We start from the raw sequence: 22,500 nt of genomic DNA, 5'->3' as shown, positions 1-22,500 counted from the left end.
GCTTACCATCTAAAAACAACTCTCCTTCTTCACACAAAACTACATGAACTTACCACACATACATTCTACACTTGAAAATAAAAAAATTGAATTAAAAATGGGCACTTTAATTTACCTTGCCTCGGAGTCCCCTTCTGGGGAGGGGACCAAAAATGTCCCAAAGTCGGACGCCTCTCTCAGTGTCGATCACACATACCTCAACTTTTTCTACATTAACTTCTGCATCATTCGCGGCCTTAGATCTAATTTTCGATCTGTGGAACACCATCTCTCCTCTACTAAACCTCATCTTCTTTTCCTCACCGAAACGCAGCTGTCTGAGGCAACTGACAGTGGCTTATTCTCTGTTCCCTCCTACTTTCTCTATTCTCATTTCCGTCCCAAAGCTGGATATTGCGTCTATGTACGCAACGATTTAACTTGTTCTCGTGCCCACGCTCTTGAATCTTCCGAGTTTTCCACCATCTGGCTTCGACTCAACAGTCACTCTCTAACTAAATTAATCTGTGTTGTCTATCTCTCCCCTAACTCCTCTGATCATAGTAAATTCTTCGACTATTTAACTTCCAAAGTGGAACACATTTTGTCCCTCTACCCTTTCGCAGACATTTGCATTCTTGGAGATTTCAATGTTCACCACGAGCTTTGGCTTTCATCTCCCTTTACTGACCATCCTGGTGAACTAGCCTTCAACTTTGCTACCCTCCATGACCTAGAGAAATTGGTGCAACACCTCGTATTCCTGATAGTCTTGGAGACACGCCCAACATTCTTGATCTCTTCCTCACCTCTAATCCTTCTGTTTATGCTGTTACCCTTTCATCTCCGTTGGGCTCCTCCAATCACAATCTCATTTCTATATCATGTCCTATTTCTCCAATCCCTCCACAGGATCCCCCAAAGCGAAGGTGCCTCTGGCGTTATGCCTCTACCAGTTGGGGAAACCTGAGGAGGTATTATGCTGATTCTCTCTGGAATGATTACTGCTTCCGTGTCAGAGACCCATCTCTTCGTGCTGAACGCATAACAGAGGTGATAGTATCTGGCATGGAGGCGTACATTCCTCATTCTTTTTCTCAACCTAAACCTTCTAAACTTTAGTTTAATTCAGCCTGTTCTCGTGCTAAACATGAAAGAGAGGTTGCCCATAAAACGTATTTGAGCCTTCCATCTCCTGAATCTCACGCACTTTATATCTCTGCCCGGAATCTTCTGTCTCTAAAGCTGAACTCTTCTCTCAGACCTTTGCTCACAACTCCACCTTGGATGATTTTGGGCTTGTCCCTCCCTCTCCTTTTCCCTTAACTATTTCATGTCTATAATTAAAATTCTTCGTAATGATGTTTTCCATGCCCTCGCTGGCCTAAACCCTCGGAAGGCTTATGGACCTGATGGAGCCCCTCCTATTGTTCTCAAAAACTGTGCTTCCGTGCTTGCACCTTGCCTGGCCAAACTCTTTCAACTTTGTCTATCGACCTCTACCTTTCCTTCTTGCTGGAAGTTTGCCTACATCCAGCCTGTTCCTAAAAAGGGTGACCGTACTAATCCCTCAAACTACCGTCCTATAGCTTTAATCTCTTGCTTGTCTAAAGTTTTTTAATCTATCCTGAATAAGAAAATTCTCAAACATCTGTCACTTCACAATCTTCTGTCTGATCGCCAGTATGGCTTCCGTCAGGCTTGCTCTATTGGTGATCTGGCTTTCCTAACTGAGTCTTGGTCATCATCCTCTTTTAGAGATTTCGGTGAAACTTTTGCTGTAGCGTTAGACATATCAAAAGCTTTTGATAGAGTCTGGCATAAAGCTTTGATTTCAAAACTGTCCTCCTACTTCTTCTATCCTTCTCTCTGCAACCTTATTCAAGTTTCCTTTCCCACCGTTCTATTGCTGCTGTGGTAGACGGCCACTGTTCTTTTCTTAAATCTATTAATAGTGGAGTTCCTCAGGGTTCTGTCTTGTCACCCACCCTCTTTCTATTATTCATTAATGTCCTTCTTAACCAAACTTCTTGCCCTATCCATTCCTACGCTGATGATACCACCTTACAACATTCCACGTCCTTTCAGAGACGTCCAACCCTTGAGGAAGTCAACAGATCACGCAGGGGCGGCACAGAACGCCTGACTTCTGATTTCCGATTGGGGCAGAAAAAAATCTAGTAGTTTTCAGTGCCTCAAAAACTCAATTCCTTCATCTATCAACTAGACACAACCTTCCAGACAACTATCCCCTCTTCTTCAATGACACTCAACTTTCTCCCTCTTCCACACTGAATATCCTCGGTCTGTCCTTTACTCAAAATCTTAACTGGAAACTTCACATGTCATCTTTAGCTAAAACAGCTTCTATGAAGTTAGGCTTTTCGAGGTGTCTCCGCCAGTTTTTTTCGCCCTTCCAACTGCTTACTCTATATAGGGGCCTTATCCGTCCCTGTATAGAGTACTCTTCGCATTTTTTGCGGGGGGTTCCAGTCAAATTTTACTAGACCAGGTGGAGTCAAAAGCTTTTCGTCTCATCAACTCTCCTCCTCTGACTAACTGTTTTCAGCCTTTTTCTCGCCGCCGAAATGTTGCATCTCTTTCTATCTTTTATCGCTATTATCATGCTAACTGTTTTACTGATCTTGCAAACTGCATGACTAACATCCTCCTGCGGTATTGCTGCACAAGGCTTTCTTTTTCCTCTCATCTCTATTCTGTCCAACTCTCTGATGCAAGAATTAACCAGTATTCTCAATCATTCATACCTTTCACTGGTAAAGTCTGGAACTCCCTCCCTGCATCTGTATTTCCGACTTCCTACGACTTAACTTCTTTTAAGAGGGAGGTATCGAGGGATTTGCTTCCTAATTTTGGCTGACGCTTTCCTCTTTGTAGAGAGCCAGCACTCAAGTGGGCTTTTTTTTAATTTTTTTTTTCACTTTGTTGGTTCGCTTTCCTTCATAAAAAAAAGAAAAAAAAATACTTACATATTTTCATGTGGTAACTGTAGAGTGTATCGTCTACTTTAGAAATGTGTGACAACGTAACCATCAGTCAGCCAGGCACCAGAGTGGGAAGGGGTGTTTCTTCCTGCTACTAACCCCTGTGCCTCTGATTTCATTCACTAAATACTACGGTATATCACGTCACAAAGTAAGTTAATATGACAAAATACTAAAATTAACATAGGTGTAATTGTTTTGATATTCTCTTAATATCCTCCGTATACCATTAAGCCTAAATAAAGAGTAGATGTGATAATATGGTATCAACTGGTGCGCCCATTTCTTCCGCTGCGAATGTATATATCAGTGAATCATTCTGTCCTGCCACTTGACGGTTCCACCTGATGAGACAAAGTATTCTCTCAAACTGTCACAAACTGACATGACTTCTGTTGTAGGCCTAGTACTTCTTGTTGGTGACAGGCTCCACCAACATCTTAAATGCTTCTGTGGTTATCCTAAAAAATAAATAAATAAATAAAAAAAATAATAAAAACATAAAACTTCTCCGGATTATTGACCAAATCAGGGAACAAATGCCTAAAACTCCCAAATTCAGGTCTTCTAGAATTAAATGCATGCACCCATATTCGTTGCCGACGCCTACGCCTACGCATCCTCAGCAACTGTAACACTGCTATTTCTGCAAAAGCTAATACGCCCATACTTCCCGAAGGCTGCCTTAGTAATGAATCATCTGAATGATGTGTTAAGACTCAGTTAGTTGGAAGTATGCAGATTCAAAATAATTCGATTAAAATGATTATTCATTAATTGAATCAATTCGATTCGCTTGGTGTAAACGCACCCTTAGGGAATCGATTCAATTCATGAAAAATCATTTGAATCGAGTAATTTTGGATCTGCATAGTTCCAACTGACTGATTCACATCATTCAGATGATTCAGTACCATGGTAGCCTTCGGGAAGTATGGACGTATTAGCTTTTGCAGAAATAGCAGTGTTACAGTGGCTGAGGATGGGTAGGCGTAGGCATCGTCAACGAGTAAGGGTGCATGCAATTAATTTTAGAGGACCTGAATTTGTGAGCTTTGGACATTTGTTCCCCAGATTTTGTCAATATTTCGGAGAGGTTTTAGGATTTCTTTAGGATAACCACAGAATAATTTACGATATTGGTAGAGTCTGTCACCAACAAAAAATACTAGGCCTACAGCAGAAGCCATGTCAGTTCCTGCCACTCTGAGAGAATACTTTGTTTCGCCAGGTGGAGCTGTCGAGTGGCAGGACAGAATGATCTACTGATACATACTTCCACCGTGGAAGAAAAGGGCGCACCAGTTGATACATATTATCACATCTAGTCTACTCTTTATTTAGTCTTAACGGTATACGGAGGATACTAATAAAAATAAATACATTGCTATGTTAATTCTATTATTTTATCATATTGACTTTTTTACTTTGTGACGTGCCATACCGTAGTATTTAGTGAACGAAATCAGACTGGCCATTACGTTGTACGTACCACGCATTTCAAAGACATGCAATACACCCTACAGTTGCCAAACGAAAATGTAAATCCGTGTCCATGTGTCATTTGTTTTTTAAATATGCAGAATAATATTGCATAGTAACTACTAGGCTGCAACAGTTTCTTCTAGCTATGGTTCAGTACAATACATGTACGTACATGATTTCTGCGCACAGGATCACTGGGATCATATATAACACGTTATTCTCTTACTAAATCGATTAGAACGTCCACTAGCATACTGCTTACTCCCGGCTGAATCGCCTTAACTGATGAAAAATGGGTCCAAACCAATCATTGATTCTGAATCGCCATGAATCGGTATGACTTGAATTGACTCGTTTCGCCTGGTGTAAACGGTTACATTGAAACAAATGTGGCGAATCGACACGATTCATGAATCATGTTGATTCTTCATGAATTGAATCTATTCGATTCGCTTAGTAGAAACACACCCTAAGGCTGCGTTTACACCAAGCGAATCGAATCGATTCAATTCATGAAGAATCATTTGAATCGAGTAATTTTGAATCAACATAGTTTCAACCAAGGATTCTATTGTATAAGGATATACGAGTTGAATGAGTGGGCTGGAGGAATTGATTAGGGAGCTGAGCTTCTAACAGATGGCGCACGGGTCGCAGGTAGTAAGGGAGTGAGGGATGGGGGCGTCCATCAGTGGGGGAGGATGAGCGCCGTTACAAGATTCAAACAGTCAGTCAGTCACGGGAAGGAGCGCAAGGCACATCAGCCATCGCTCGCCTCCGCCTGGGCCACACCACGCTCAGTGTTCACTTGCACCTCCTACGTTTGTCTCGTGACCCCTTCTGCCCTTGGTGTAGGACTACCCCTGAGGCCATGGAACATTTCCTACTTCAGTGCCCACGCTTCCACTCTCAACACGCTGCTCTACGCATCCTGGCTCTCCGCCCTGGCCATCACAATACTCGACCTGCCCACCATCCTGGCGGCCTCAGGCGTCCACCGCTTCTGGCAACCTGCTGTCCTTCGCATTACTTGTGCCTTCTTGAGGAAGACCGGCCAGCTACCACGCATGAGATATCCACACAGGACTACCCCAAGGCTCATAAGAATCCATATATCTTCGTGGCCTCTTTTGGATCCTTATGAGCCCTGGGGTAGTCCTGTATGGGTATCACAGGCGTGGTAGCTGGCTTCCTCAAGAAGGCACAAGTAAACCGAAGGACAGCAGGTTACCAGGAGAGGTGGACGCCTGAGGCCACCAAGAGGGTGGGCAGGTCGAGTGTTGTGATGGCCAGGGCGGAGAGTCGGGAGCGCAGTGAAATATATTGAAAGTGGAAGCCTGGGCATTGAAGCAGGAAATGTTCCATGGCATGAGGGGTAGTCCTACACCAAGGGCAGAGGGGGTCACGAGACAGACGTAAGAGATGCAAGTGAGGAGTATGGTGTGGTCTAGGCGGAGACGGGCAGAAAAAAAAAAAAATTATATACACTCAACCCTCGATTTGCCGGACCTCCATTTGCCGGATTTCGGATTTGCCGGACAAGAGTCTGTGGGAAAAAAAAAAAAAAAAAAAAGTCCGGGACAAGTCGATTTCAAACTACCGCGCCAGACAAAGTTCGCAAATCGGGCACTATAGATGGCAGCGCGGGCGGACATACACGTCTAGAACTGGACTGTAAACAAGTCTGCCGCGTCACACGAGTGTTGTGCTTACGTGTCGGCGGCATTGGCATGTGTTACGGCCCCACGTGGTGAGATGATGATGATGATGATGATGATGGTCGTCGGAGGTTTTGCCTTTGGCTCGGCACCTCCTGTTACTTCTATTCTTCCTGATCCTGGCTTTCTTTTATTTTTCTTTCTCTTGTCTTCCACATCTGGTGCAAAGTCTCTTTCTTCTCCCTCAGTTTTGTTTTTCTGAACAAAAAACGTCTGATTTATTTTCCAACTTCCTGGTACAGCTGGTGCAGGTGCCGAAATGCCGTTAAAGACAACACTATGTTCCCACCGGAAATTTTGCCGTTAAACACGGGATTCCGGTAAATCGCGTGCCGTTAAAGCGGGGTTCAACCTGTATAGGGTAAAGTCCGGCAAGGGGGTAGACCCCCGGACATTTTCCAATGCCGGACATTTGCCATTCCCGGACAAGCCTTCCCCCCTTTTAGTCCGGCAAATCGAGGGTTGAGTGTATATATATATATATATATATATATATATATATATATATATATATATATATATATATATATATATATATATATATATATATATATATATATATATATATATATATATATATATATATATATATATATATATATATATATATATATATATATATATATATATATATATATATATATATATATATATATATATATATATATATATATATATATATATATATATATATATATATATATATATATATATATATATATATATATATATATATATATGTTCTCGTGCTGTCAATGATAGAGAGGCGGCTCACAAACGGTTCCGTAGCCATCCAACTGCTGAAACTCATGCCCTATATATTTCTGCCCGTAATCATGCCAAATCTATTCTCCAACTTACTAAAACTCTTTCATCAATAGAAAATGTCAAAGTCTTTCCAATTCTAACTCCTCTCGAGATTTCTGGCATCTAGCCAATAATATCTCTAACAACTTTACTTCTTCGTCTTTCCCTCCTTTACTTCATCCAGATGGCTCTACAGCTGTCTCTTCTTTTCTAAAGCTGAACTCTTCGCTCAAACCTTTGCTACCAACTCAACTTTGGATGATTCTGGGCATATTCCTCCTACTCCTCCACCCTCTGACTACTTCATCCCTAAAATTAAAATTCTTTATAAAGACGTTTTCCTGGCCCTCTCTGGCCTTGATTCTCGGAAGGCTTACGGTCCGGATGGAGTCCCTCCTGTTGTTCTCAAAAACTGTGCTTCCGAACTCGCTCACTGCCTGGTCAAACTCTTTCATCTGTGTCTCTACTTCTATTTATCCTTCTTGCTGGAAGTTTGCTCACATTCAACCTGTCCCTAAAAAAGGTGACCACTCCAATCCTTCTAACTACCGCCCTATAGCTTTGATTTCCTGCCTTTCTAAAGCCTTTGAGTCTATCCTTAATAGGAAGATAATGAGGCATCTATCAGCTCACAACCTTCTCTCTGATTGCCAGTATGGTTTCCGTAAAGGCAGATCTACTGGTGATCTTCTTACTTTCCTAACTGAATCTTGGTCATCCTCTTTTAGGGACTTCGGTGAAACCTTTGCTGTCGGCCTTGACATATCGAAAGCCTTCGATAGAGTCTGGCACAAATCTTTAATTTCTAAACTACCCTCCTACGGATTCTATCCTTCTCTCTGTACCTTCATCTCCAGTTTCCTTTCCGATCGTTCTATTGCTGCTGTAGTAGACGGTCACTGTTCTTCCCTAAAACTATCAACAGTGGTGTTCCACAGGGTTCTGTCCTATCACCCACTCTCTTTCTATTATTCATCAATGATCTCCTAAATCTGACTCAATGCCCTATCCACTCCTATGCTGATGATACCACCTGCATTATTCAACAGCGTTCAACAGACGCCCAACCCAACAACAATTAAATGACTCAAGGCGAGATGCTATAGGACGCCTAACTTCTGATCTTTCACTTGTTTCTGATTGGGGCAGAGAAAACCTGGTTTTGTTCAATGCCTCAAAAACTCAATTTCTACAACTATCTACTCGACATAACCTTCCAGACAACTATCCTCTCTTCTTCAATAACACTCAACTTCCCTCTCCTCTACATTAAACACACTCGGTCTATCCTTCACTAAAAATCTAAACTGGAAATTTCACATCTCTACTCTTGCTAAATCAGCTTCCAAGAAGTTAGGTGTCCTATGGCGTCTTCGTCCATTTTCTCTCCCTCCCAGCTGCTTGCTCTGTACAAGGGCCTTATCCGCCCGTGTATGGAGTATGGCTCTCATGTCTGGGGGATCCACACACAGCTTTACTAAACAAGGTGGAATCTAAAGCTTTTCGTCTTATCAACTCTTCTCCTCTAACTGACTGTCTTGATTCTTTAAGTCACCGCCGCAATGTTGCATCTTTATCTGTCTTCTACCGCTGTTTTCATGCTGTCTGCTCTTCTGAACTTGCTAACTGCATGCCTTCCCCCCTCCTGCGGCCTCGCTGCACAAGACTCTCTACTTCTTCTCATCCCTATTCTGTCCATCTTCCTAATGCAAGAGTTAACCAGTATCTTCACTCCTTCATTCCCTACACTGGTAAACTCTGGAACTCTCTACCTGTGTCTGTATTTCCACCTGCCTATGACTTAAACTCTTTCAAAAGAGGAGTGTCAAGACACCTCTTACGTTAACTGGACCCTCCTTTTAGATTTTTCTGTTTTTTCTCTTTCTACTTTTCTTTTAACAGGGCCTGGCAACCAGCGGGATTTTTTTTTTTCCAACACTGTGTTTGCCCTTGGCCAGTGCCCTTGTAATGTAAAAAAAAAAAAAAAAAAAAAAAAAAAAAAAAAATATATATATATATATATATATATATATATATATATATATATATATATATATATATATGTGTGTGTGTGTGTGTGTGTGTGTGTGTGTGTGTGTGTGTTTTATTTGCTTTATAAGTTCATAACCACGAGAAAATCCAGGGAAAAATTAGGGGGTGGGGAAGAAATAAGGGAGAAATCTTAAGTTACTCCTGAAAACGTTTTCTATGAAAGTACTCGCTTCTAACAGATGGCAGCACCGTCGCTTACCTCCAAACTTTAACCCACACCACAACTTACTCTCTGTATCTTCCTTGGTTCCAACCGACTGATTCACATCATTCAGCTGATTCAGTGCCAAGGCAGCATTCGGAAAGTATTGATGTATTAGCTTTTGCAGAATTAATAGTGTTACAGTTGCTGAAGAAGCGTAGGCATGGGCGTCGGCAAAGAATAAGGGTGCATGCCATTAATTATAAGACCTGACTCTAGGAGCTTTGGACATTTGTTCCCAGATTTGGTAAAAAATCCGGAGAGGTTTTAGGATTTCTTTAGGATAATCACAAAATAATTAAAGATGTTGGTGGAGCCTGTCACCAACAAGTACTAGGCCTACAGCAGAAACCATGTCAGTTCGTGACAATGAGAGAATACTTTGTCTCATCAGGTGGAGCTCTCCAGTGGCAGGACAGAATGATCCACTGATACATAGGTTCACCGCAGAAGAAATGGGCGCACCATTTGATACCATATTATCACATCTAGTCCACTCTTCATTTAGGCTTAACGGTATACGGAGGATATTAAAAGAAATACAGCTATGTTTATTCTATTATTTTGTCATATTAACTTACTTTGTGACGTGCAATACTGTAATATTTAATGAACGAAATCAAAGGCACAGGGGTAATATAAGAAAGTTTACACCCTTCCCCACTCTGGCTGGTGCCTGGCTGGCTGGCGATTACGTTGCACGTACCACGCATTTCAAAGGTATACGATACACTCTACAATTGCCAAATGAAAATGTAAAACCATGTCCATAACGCTTTCTGTTGTCATTTGTTTTAAAATATGCAGAATAATATTGTCTAGTAACTTGTTGGCTACTGTAGTTCCTTCTAGCTATGGTTCAGTACAATTCATGTTCATGATTTTGGCGCAAAGGATCACTGGGATCATATATAGCACATTATTCTCTTACTAAATTATTTCTTTTTTTTTTTTTTTTTTACGGTAAGGCCTATAGCGCCTGTAGGGACACTTGAAGACTGTATGGGAAGCGCTGTTCAGCTTCCGCCCATTAGTGGCGCAGGCAATTTTATTTATAGTGGTACCCAAATTAGGGCCTATATCACCGCCCAAGCTCATCTTGAGTGTAACCACCTAGAACCTGGGTATCATGGTGATATGTAGGTAACTTTAAACCACTCGACAAATGGCAAAGTGTTTTAAGACTGTACGTGGTGGGATTCGAACCTACGTGTGGACGTCTGCCCGATCCCACGCTCACCACCTTATCCACTATGCCACCGCCTCCCTAGAACGTCCACTATAGCATGGTGCTTACTCTCGGCTGAATCGCCTTGACTGATGAAAAGATGGATCCAAACCAATCACTGATTCTGAATCGCATGAATCGGCATGATTTTAATTGACTCGATTCGTCTGGTGTAAACAGTTACATTAAAACTAATGTGAATTGAATCGATTTGATTCTATTGGTGTAAACACACCCAGTGAGTGAGTTATGTTAAAAAGATGAAAAGTTATCACGGGAATATATTAATTAGATTTGTAAGGCAAATGTGTGAATGAAGTAGCTGACATAAAAAGATAGCGAGTGAATGCATGAGTGAGTGAAAATCATAAATTAATAGAGGAGTGATTTGACTTAGGAAGGTAGTGAGTGTGCGTATAAAGAAGTAGTAATGGAAAACGTCAGTTAAATATGAGTGACCTCCACTAAGTCAACCCCGTTTTCACCTGTCCTACCTCTTCCACCCTTTCCGACACTTGCTCCACTTTAAACTCCAATTGTGTCATGGCGTTGATCTTCTTATCTAGAGCTGTCAACTTGTGATTTAGGGCATCCACTGCGTTGAGGCGCTCCTCCCATGAAGCCTGTTTCTCGTGGCACCTTTAACGTGGAGAAAGAAAAGCAATAGTTAACAGCAGTATCATACCTGTAATGGGAAGGAAATTCTATGTAAGAGGGAATGTAGATGAGTGAATAAAAAGAAATGATGAGTATGACCTGTTGCAGAGGAAGACGCGGAGGAAGGGACGAAGTTTTCGATGGGTTTAAGCTAGAAAAGACATGGAAGAAATATCATTATAACGAATTACAATACAAGCATTGTCAAAGGAAGATGAAGGAAGGAAAAACCTGGAATTATCCAGCATTGAATTCTTAACAAAGGTGTGAGAGAAGACGTGAGTTTTTGAAGTAGAGAAGTTTAAAAATGCAATGTGTAAGACTCACGAGAAGAGAATCTTGTAAGATTTCAACATTTCTAAGTCCATAGAATGTATGATTTCATGCCACTGATTTCATGCCACTGTAGCAGGATATAGTGATGCGTCAGGCCATAGTGAGACCAGCGCGACTCTGTAGTCAGTCACTCAGACAGAAAAGGCGGGTTCACACATGCCAATTTACAACTTTAATTGCAAGTTGCTAAAAGTATCGAATGAGCCCTTCTGGTCGGAAAACGTCACACATAGCGACTGGAAAGTATCGACTAGTTAGCGTCTTGGCGGGAAGTGAATGCAAACAAACAGCTACTCGTCAAGATGTCTTCCTCCAGTGACGATACTGAAGCGGTGGCTGCTCTTCTTTTGGCATACCGGAAAAGTCCACAGAAAAGAAAATAACTGTAGATACGTCCCTGGCTAAGTAGAAGGAAAGAAAAGAGTGTCTACCACACACTAATCTTAAGAAGATTATGGACAACTGCGATCAAATTAAATCCTGACAAGTCTTCAATCCTCACCACCAACAACAGTGTATGGAGGGAAACAGTTTTTAGAGAGTGTCAACTATTTCATCGAACGACGATATCCACAAGCACTTTTTTTTACTGTATGATTCATTTCTGAGGTCCCAGAAACCAACACTAACATTGTCTTCTCTACACCTGTAGACAACATGTACAAAGATAACTCACAACGTAAATAAAGTCGTAAATCGACTGAACAAGACCAAAACAAGGTCGCGTTGACATATCAAAAGTTTTTGATAGAGTTTGGCACAAAGCTTTGATTTCCAAACTGCCCTCCTATGGTTTCTATCCTTTTCTCTGCAACTTTATTTCAGGTTTCCTTTCCGACCGTTCTATTGCATGCTGCTTTGGAAGACGGCCACTGTTCTTCTCCTAAATCTATTAATAGTGGTGTTCCTCAGGGTTCTGTCCTGTCACCCAATCTCTTTCTATTATTCATTAATGATATTAATTAACCAGACTTCTTGCCCTATCCACTGTTACACTGATGATACCACCCCGCATTTTTCCACGTCCTTTCAGGGACGACCAACACTTCAGGAAGTTAAGTGATCACTCAGGAACGCCACAGAACTCCTGACTTCTGATCTTTCTAGAATTTTCGATTGGAGTAGAGAAAATTTAGTTTTCAATGCCTTAAAAATTCAATTTCTCCATCTATCAACTCGACAAAACCATCCAGACAACTATCCCCTCTTCTTCAATGACACTCAAATGTCTCGCTCATCCACACTGAATATCCTCGGTATATCCTTTACTCATAATCTTAACTGGAAACTCCACATACATCTCATCTCTTGCTAAAGCAGCGTCTATGATATATATATATATATATATATATATATATATATATATATATATATATATATATATATATATATATATATATATATATATATATATATATATATATATATATATATATATATATATATATATATATATATATATATATATATATATATATATATATATATATATATATATATATATATATATATATATATATATATATATATATATATATATATATATATATATATATATATATATATATATATATATATATATATATATATATATATATATATATATATATATATATATATATATATATATATATACATATATTCGGGAGTAGACCATTCTGAATGTATTTACTATTAAAGTCGACAGCGAGGCATGCATTATTCTTTTTATAAAGTATATTTTGTATTTTCCGCACAAGGGTGCGTTCGTCAGGTTTTAGCTAGTAGAGTAGTGAACCGAAGTCCATTTCCTCGAGACGTCTTTTGGTCTTCATCAGACCATCTTCAGGAGAGAAGTGAGTGGAACTGGTGAGGATACGGGCTTACATAGGCGGTGGAAGCAGGTAGCCGTGTCAGGGAGCCGATCTTGGAGGAGGTAGTAGACACCTACCGAAACAATAACTTACTCCCAGAGAGATCTAATAACACTAGTTCAGGGGGTGCTGTGAACCTTCCATTAAAGTTAGTTGTGATCTCGCTCAACGTTTTTTTTTGTGTCTCAAAACTCAAGAGGGCAGTCACAACCTACCCTCTAAAGACAACTCTCCTTCACACAAAACTACATGCAGTTACCACTCATGCACCCTTCACTTCAAAATCAAAATTTAAAAGAAAAATGGGAACTCCAATCAATGCCTTGGAGTCCCTTCCGAAGAGGGACCAAAAATGTCCCCAGGTCGGACGCCTCTCTTGATAACGACCCCAAATGCCTTGACACCTCCCTCAACTTTTCTACATTAACTTCTGCAACATTCGCGGTCTTAGATCTAATTTTCAATCTGTGGAACACCACCTCTCCTCTACTAAACCTCATCTTCTTTTCCTCACCGAAACACAGCTGTCTGAGGCAACTGACAGTAGCCCTTCTCTGTTCCCTCCTACTTTCTCTATTCTCATTTTCATTCCAAAGCTGGATGTTGCGTCTATGTACGCAACGACTTAACTTGTTCTCGTGCCCACGCTCTTGAGTCTTCCGAATTTTCCACCATCTGGCTTCGACTTAACAGTCACTCTCAAACTAAATTCATCTGTGCTGTTTATCTCTCCCTAACTCTTCTGACTATAGTAAATTCTTCGACTACTTAACTTCCAAAGTGGAGCACATTCTGTCCCTCTACCCTTTCACTGAGATTTCCTTTCTTGGAGATTTCAATGTTCACCACCAGCTTTGGCTTTCCTCTCCTTCACTGACCACCCTGGTGAACTAGCCTTCAACTTTGCTATCCTCCATGACCTAGAGCAACTGGTGCAACACCCTACTCGTATTCCTGACCGTCTTGGAGACACGCCCAACATTCTTGATCTCTTCCTCACCTCTAACCCTTCTGCTTATGCTGTCACCCTTTCATCTCCGTTGGGCTCCTCCGATCACAATCTCATTTCTGTATCTTGTCCTATTTCTCCAATCCTCCACAGGATCCCCAAAGCGAAGGTGCCTCTGGCGTTTTGCCTCTGCCAGTTGGGGGACCTGAGGAGGTATTATGCTGATTTTCCTGGAATGATTATTGCTTCCGTGTCAGAGACCCATCTCTTTGTGCTGAACGCATAACAGAGGTGTTAGTGTCTGGCATGGAGGCGTACATTCCTCATTCTTTTCTCAACCTAAACCTTCTAAACCTTGGTTTAACTCAGCCTGTTCTCGTGCTATACATGATAGAGAGGTTGCCCACAAAAGGTACTTGAGCCTTCCATCTCCTGAATCTCATGCACTTTATATCTCTGCCCGGAATCATGCCAAGTCTGTTCTTCAACTTGCCAAACACTCTTTCATAAATAGAAAATGTCAAAATCTTTCAAACTCAAACTCTCCTCGTGACTTCTGGCATCTAGCCAAAAACATCTCAAATAACTTCACTTCTTCATCTTTCCTCCTTTATTTCATCCTGATGGCACCACTGCCATCTCTTCTGTCTCTAAAGCTGAACTCTTTTCTCAAACCTTTGCTCACAACTCCACCTTGGACGATTCTGGGCTTGTCCTCCCTCTCCTCCTCCCTCTGACTATTTCATGTCTACAATCAAAATTCTTCGTAATGATGTTTTCCATGCCCTTGCTGGCCTAAACCCTCGGAAGGCTTATGGACCTGATGGGGTCCCTCCTATTGTTCTCAAAACTGTGCTTCTGTGCTTGCACCTTGCCTGGCCAAACTCTTCCAACTTTGTCTATCGACTTCTACCTTTCCTTCCTGCTGGAAGTTTGCCTACATTCAGCCTGTTCCTAAAAAGGGTGACCGTTCTAACCCCTCAAACTACCGTCCTATAGCTTTAATCTCTTGCTTGTCTAAAGTTTTTAATCTATCCTGAATAGGAAGATTCTCAAACATCTGTCACTTCACAATCTTCTGTCTGATCGCCAGTATGGCTTCCGTCAAGGTCGCTCTACTGGTGATCTTCTGGCTTTCCTTACTGAGTCTTGGTCATCCTCTTTTAGAGATTTCGGTGAAACTTTTGCTGTAGCGTTAGACATATCAAAAGCTTTTGATAGAGTCTGGCATAAAGCTTTGATTTCAAAACTGCCCTCCTACGGCTTCTATCCTTCTCTCTGCAACTTTATCTCAAGTTTCCTTTCCGACCGCTCTATTGCTGCTGTGGTAGACGGCTACTGTTCTTCTCCTAAACCTATTAATAGTGGTGTTCCTCAGGGTTCTGTCCTGTCACCCACTCTCTTTCTATTATTCATTAATGACCTTCTTAACCAAACTTCTTGCCCTATCCACTCCTACGCTGATGATACCACCCTACATCTTTCCACGTTCTTTCAGAGACGACCAACCCTTCAGGAAGTCAACAGATCACGCAGGGACGCCACAGAACGCCTGACTTCCGATCTTTCTAAGATTTCCGATTGGGGCAGAGAAAATCTAGTAGTTTTCAATGCCTCAAAACTCAATTCCTCCATCTATCAACTCGACACAACCTTCCAGACAACTATCCCTCTTCTTCAATGACACTCAACTGTCTCCCTCTTCCACAATGAATATCCTCGGTCTGTCCTTTGCTCATAATCTTAACTGGAAACTTCACATCTCATCTCTTGCTAAAACAGCTTCTATGAAGTTAGGTGTTCTGAGGCGTCTCCGCCAGTTTTTCTCGCCCTCCAACTGCTTACTCTGTATAAGGGCCTTATCCGTCCCTGTATGGAGTACTCTTCGCATGTTTGGGGGTTCCAGTCACACAGTTTTGCTTGATAGGGTGGAATCAAAGCTCTTCGTCTCATCAACTCCCTCCTCTGACTAACTGTCTTCAGTCTCTTTCTCACCGCCGAAATGTTGCATCTCTTTCTATCTTTTATCGCTATTTTCATGCTAACTGTTCTACTGATCTTACTAACTGCATGCCTCCCGTCCTCCTGCAGCCTCGCTGTACAAGGCTTTCTTCTTCCTCTCATCCCTGTTCTGTCCAACTCTCTAATGAAAGAGTTAACCAGTACTCTCAGTCATTCATCCCTTTCACTGATAAACTCTGGAACTCCCTCCCTTTATCTTTATTTCCGACTTCCTACGACTTGTCTTCTTTTGAGAGGGAGGTATCAAGGCATTTGCTCCTTAATTTTGGCTGACGCTTTGTCTCTTTTTAGAGAGCCAGCACTCAAGTGGGACTTTTTCTTTAATCCTTTCTTTGTTTTTGCCCTTGGCTGGCCCTCTCCCCTACGTAAAAAATCAGAGCGCGGATCAAGTGGTGTTTGGCGCAGCTAATGAGCGGCCAGTTGCTGCTTCGTTGGGTTGTCGCTGGGAAGATCGAGATGATTCTGGCTGCTGTTGTATGTTGATGGTCGGTTTTTCTGAGTGGATGTGTACCGCCTCAGTCATATTGAGTCTTCTTTAGCTAGGATGGTGGTGTTGCTTTCCAGGTGATGTCGCTTCAGGATGAGTCCGTGCTCATTCATGTAGTGTCGTCGTATGGCGCCGTCCTGTAGGTGTGCTGTGATTCTCTTTGATAGGCCTGTAGCTGTGAAGCCGATGTACCTAGAGTTTAAGTGACTGCAGTCACCAACAGTGCATGAGTGTTGGTACACGACGTTCACTTCTTGCAGGGAGTGTGTCGGGGGAAGACAGCTATTCTTCATGAGGCTTGCGGTTTTTCTGGTCTTGCAGTAAATGATGACTTAGAGTTTGGTGTCTGTGTTGACAGGCGAGACGTTGTTGTGGATAATCTTCTTTACGACTGTTTGGTCTTCTTTGTATGCTGAGGACATCGTGTTCTTGTAGTAGAGAGTGATGTATGATGTTTGTTGTTCGGGGGGATTCTCACGGATGTAGTTGTCCATACGGCGACGTATAACTTCATCTATTTCTTGCTGTGGATAGCCGTTGTTGGTGAGGAGCTGAGAGATTTTTTTCATTTCGGCGTGGGCTGCGTTCCATGAGGATGAGTGTGGGAAGGCCCTCTTGATGAAGGCATTGATGAGGCTGTGTATTTATATATATATATATATATATATATATATATATATATATATATATATATATATATATATATATATATATATATATATATATATATATATATATATATATATATATATATATATATATATATATATATATATATATATATATATATATATATATATATATATATATATATATATATATATATATATATATATATATATATATATATATATATATATATATATATATATATATAGGTGTATTAGAATGGCTAACATAAAACATAAGGCAGGTTTGTTTGCTTATTCATGGACAGAATTTAATGGACCAGGCTATCTACATCATGCAGCATAACCCTCATACGCCTTTGCTTCCTAGAGTAATACTTGAGTCGCGCGGTGTAGCACGATACAGTTATATGTACATCATGTAGCGCAGCAATATCCTTTTTCCTTTGTCTCCCAGAGGTACACTGAGCCGTACGGGGCTTATTAAGTCCTCACGCATCATTATATCCTGCTACACTACCTCCGTTATGCAGCGTGCACAAAAGGATGAGCCTCTGATCTGGAAACAGAATAGTGTAGGCAAATTCAGATTTTCTCATTTGGTAGAGGCATTTTGTCAGACACCTCGTCTATCTTTGATGAATCCAGAAACGCATTATCATTAAATCATTGCATATATAAATGTAATATGCAGCTCTGAGTTGAAAGTTAGAACAGAAAATATAGGTTAAGGAAGAGAAAGAAAAAAGTTGTTATTAATAGTTTCTGATACCTGACTTTTAGTGAGAATAGAATGCGATGTTCGGAGGTATTGAGAGGATGTTTTGTAATTGAAAACTAATTCCAAGACATCAAATGTAGAGATTATTAGAAAAAAAGATGGAATAAGCATAAGAATGTTTTCAAGTCATCATCTAATTGTAATAGAAAGCCTGGCTTGGGGCACTTGTGGTCGTTTCCACATGTAAGGATTATGAGTCTTTGCTTTTGAATGACTCAGAATAACTCATATCTATTTAAAGATTGTCTGTGATTTTTTAGTGAAGAATATAATATTTCTAGAATGAGGGTTGCAGTAACTTCATATTACTAGAAAAACAAAAGAAAAACAGAAAATAACATAGAGAGGATCAAGGTTACTGAGTATGTACTTCCATGGGAGATACAGTATACCTTTTACTGTCTACTGCATATTCCAGAATTATAAGTATATTCTGCCCTTTTTCCTCATCTTGTTTTCGCATAATCACCTATTGAGAAGGTCCAGTTTCCGCTCCATGGTTCGTGACTGGTCTGTCCACACAGCCATATGGTTCTGGATGTTATCCCAAGCAGCGGCTCTATCAGCCACTCCACGCACTATTGCTTCTAATGCTGCCATTCTCTCCGCGCTGGCTGATAACTCCCTTTCCAACTTATTGATGTAGAGTAAGTTAAATCTGTCCAGGTGCCCTGTGAATGAGTGATGGATCATGAAATATAACATATTATTACATAATGCATACACACACACACACACACACACACACACACACACACACACACACACACACACACACACACACACACACACACACACACACACACACACACACACACACACACACACACACACACACACACACACACGCAATATATATATATATATATATATATATATATATATATATATATATATATATATATATATATATATATATATATATATATATATATATATATATATATATATATATATATATATATATATATATATATATATATATATATATATATATATATATATATATATATATATATATATATATATATATATATATGTATGGTTACAGACATGTGTTACAGAATCGAGGACATATCGTGCTCGTTCATGCATGCACTTACATGCACTTACCACACCCACACCTTTCACTTAAGATTTAAAAAAAAAAAAAATGGCTTCTACAAATCCAGCATCGGAGTCCCATTCTGGGTAGGGGACCAGAAATGTCCCCAGGTCGGACTGCTCTCTCGGTGGTGACCAAAAATGTCTTGACACCTCCCTCAACTTTTTCTTCATTAAAATCTGCAACATTCGCGGTCTTAGATCTAATTTTCAACCTGTAAAACACCATTTCTCCTCTACTAAACCTCATCTTCTTTTCCTTACTGAAACACAGCTGTCTTAGGCAACTGGCAGTAGCCCATTCTCTGTTCCCTCCTATTTTCTCTATTTTCATTTTCGTTCCAAAACTGGATGATGCATGTATGTGCGCAACGAATTAACTTGCTCTCGTGCCCACGTTCATGAATCTTCCGAGTTTTTCACCATCTGGCTTAGACTCAAAAGTCACTCTCTAACTTTGCTGTATATCTCTTCCCTAACTCCTCTGACTATAGCAAATCCTTTGATTATTCAACGTCCAAAGTGGAGCATATTCTTTCAATCTACCTTTCGCGGTGATCTCTATCCTTGGAGATTTCAATGTTCACCACCAGCTTTGGCATTCCTCTCCCTTTTTTGACCATCCTGGTCAACTACCCTTCAACTTTGCTATCCTCCATGATCTAGCGCAACTAGTGCAACACCCTACTCGTATTCCTGACCGTCTTGGAGATACGCCCAACATTCTTGATCTTTTCCTTACCTGTAATCCTTCAGCTTATGCTGTTACCCCATCATCTCCATTGGCCTCCTCCGATCACAACCTCATTTCTGTTTCTTGTCCTATTTCACAATCCCTCCTCAGGATCCCTTAAAGCAGAGGTGCCTCTGGCGTTTTACCTCTGCCAGATGGAAGGACATGAGGAGGTATTATGCTGATTTTCCCTTAAATGATTACTGTTTCCATGTCAGAGAAACATCTCTTTGTGCTCAACGAATAAGGAAGGTGATAGTGTCTGGCATGGAGGCGTACATTCCTCATTGTTTTTCTCAACCTAAACTAAACTGTTCTTGTGCTATACATGATAGAGAGGTTGCCCACAAAAGATGCTTAAGCCTTCCATCTCCTGACTCTCATGCAGTTTATATTTCATGCAAATTCTGTTCTTCAACTTGCCAAACACTCCTTTATAAATAGATAATATCAAAATCTTTCAAAATCTAATTATCTTCGTGACTTTTGGCATCTGGAAAAAAAGCATCTCCAATAACTTTACTTCATCTTTCCGTCCTGTGGCATCCTGTTGGATGCCACTCATCAGATTCTAAAGCTAAACTCTTCTCTCAAACCTTTGCTAACATCTATATCTATCTATCCATCTATACATCTATCTATCTATCAGTTAATACACCAATAATCCTTGCAAGAGTCCCATGAGTCAAAAGCCCACTTGAGATCGACATAGGCTGCAAGCATCTCTGTCGAAACTCATGTCGGTGCTCCACACGCGAAGATCTAGGATCCGGTCAGTTGTTGACTTACCCAGACTGATCATATCTCTGGTGTTTCAGCAGGTGACTGCAGATATGCATAAACAGCAAATGGTCAAACACCTTGACTGGTACGCTGAGCAATGTTATACCGCAGTAGTTGTTGCAGTCCTGACAGTCCCCTTTCCCTTCCAGACAGGGATAGCCATCCCTTTTCCAGTCAGGGGAAATGATAGCTGGATGCCATACAGCAATCAAGACAGCATGCAACCCAATGATCATGGATTCACCCCCCACGCTTTGAGCAGCTCCGCACTGATGTTACAGATGCCAGCTGCCTTTCCATACCCTCAAGTTTGCCACAGCCTCTTTGACATCATCAATGGAGGGTGCAGTTTCGTCAATGGGTGGATCATCATACAGCATCTGTAACCCTGTAGTTTGGAGCTGTTCACTTGCAGGATCCACCATGAACAGCTGCTCAAAGTACTTAGCCCAACGAATCATCTGCCCATCTGCGTCCGATATGAGGCGGCCATCTGCTGTTCGGATAGCGTTCGCCTGAGATGTAGACTTGGAGCGGAGTTTTTTCAGGGTTCGATAGGCAGTTCAGAGGTCATTAGTATTCAAATGACATTGTACATCCTCAGCAAGACCCTGACATACCTCACCTTGTCTCTCCTCAGGAGAGCTCTAGTCCTACGTGACAGAGCCCTTTACTGATTGTGGTTCCCAGCAAGTCTGGCAGCACGACTCTTCTCAATACTGTCCAGCGTCTCTAATGAGGCGAAGCCACTCCGTGAACTTAGGCGCTCCCCAACACATTCCTTGGGAGCCTCAAGAGTCTCACGTTTGAAGGTATCCCATAATTCTACTAGGTCCTCGATGGTGTCAAGCATTCCAAACCGATTGGAGACTGTCGCTGCATACTCATGGGCGCATGTCTAGTCCTTCCGCTTCTCAAGATAAAACACAGTGTGGTCACATTTTGGAGGCTTTCTGGACTTGATATGCAGATTGAGTGTAGCAACAACAAGCCTGTGATCAGTCCTAAAGAAATCGGCACGCCGAAAAACCTGCAATTCTGAAGGATCCTCCAACGAGCACTAACAAGAATATGGTTGATCTCCTTCGCTACCCTTCTGGCATTGCTATATAAAGTCCAGCGGTGCAGCGCTGGTCTATGATACCAAGAACCTGAAATTCTTAACCTTGTGGATCTTGCAAGATTCAGAAGGGAAGAGCTTTTGTCGATCCTGGTACCAGAAGCATGGGGACCAACACATAACTCGTAGCCGGCTCTCTCAGCGCTATTGACAGCATTAAAGTCGTCCAAGACAATAAGTGCATCACGATAGGGACACTGGTCCAGTACAGAGTCGAGTTTGGCATAGAACGTCTCCTTCTCTTCAATTTACACACTTCAGTAAGAGCACATACTGCAACCAGACATGAAGCCAAGACTGTGTTTCAGCCTAGTCTCATTATACGCTCATCAACCAGAGTAAACACTATAACGGACGGTTGCAGTCTGCAGGAGACGCCTATGGTTACCCCAATGACATGGTGACCATGTGCTCATGCTAGACCAACAGTAAGTAAAACACTTGCTACTGGACTCGCCACTGCCAGGTCACCTTGTCTCAGAGAGTTCCACCATATCCACCCTCAGCCTACTGAGCGATAGAGGAGACAGTCGGTTATCTACTGAGAGGCTAAGGATGTTCCAGGAGTCT

General features: G+C 41.3%; 1 protein-coding gene across 1 annotated transcript in view; it reads right to left on the bottom strand.

Annotated features, from left to right (window-relative positions):
- LOC123511373 overlaps positions 1 to 18,900 on the bottom strand; it is a 31,148-nt gene extending 12,248 nt beyond the window's left edge. Inside the window, exons 1-2 of the mRNA XM_045267193.1 lie at positions 18,660 to 18,900; positions 10,971 to 11,115 (exon numbers count right to left, since the gene is read on the bottom strand). Coding sequence (XP_045123128.1) covers positions 10,971 to 11,115; positions 18,660 to 18,895 — 381 coding nt within the window. The 5' untranslated portion in view covers positions 18,896 to 18,900. The remainder of the gene's footprint in view (positions 1 to 10,970; positions 11,116 to 18,659) is intronic.
- Between the last annotated feature and the right edge of the window lie 3,600 nt (positions 18,901 to 22,500).

This window comes from Portunus trituberculatus, chromosome 31, assembly GCF_017591435.1.
Source record: "Portunus trituberculatus isolate SZX2019 chromosome 31, ASM1759143v1, whole genome shotgun sequence".
In the NCBI taxonomy this organism is placed as follows: Eukaryota; Metazoa; Arthropoda; class Malacostraca; order Decapoda; family Portunidae; genus Portunus; species Portunus trituberculatus.
The sequence above is the reverse complement of the archived record's forward strand: the minus strand, read 5'-3'. Positions and strand labels throughout refer to the sequence as shown.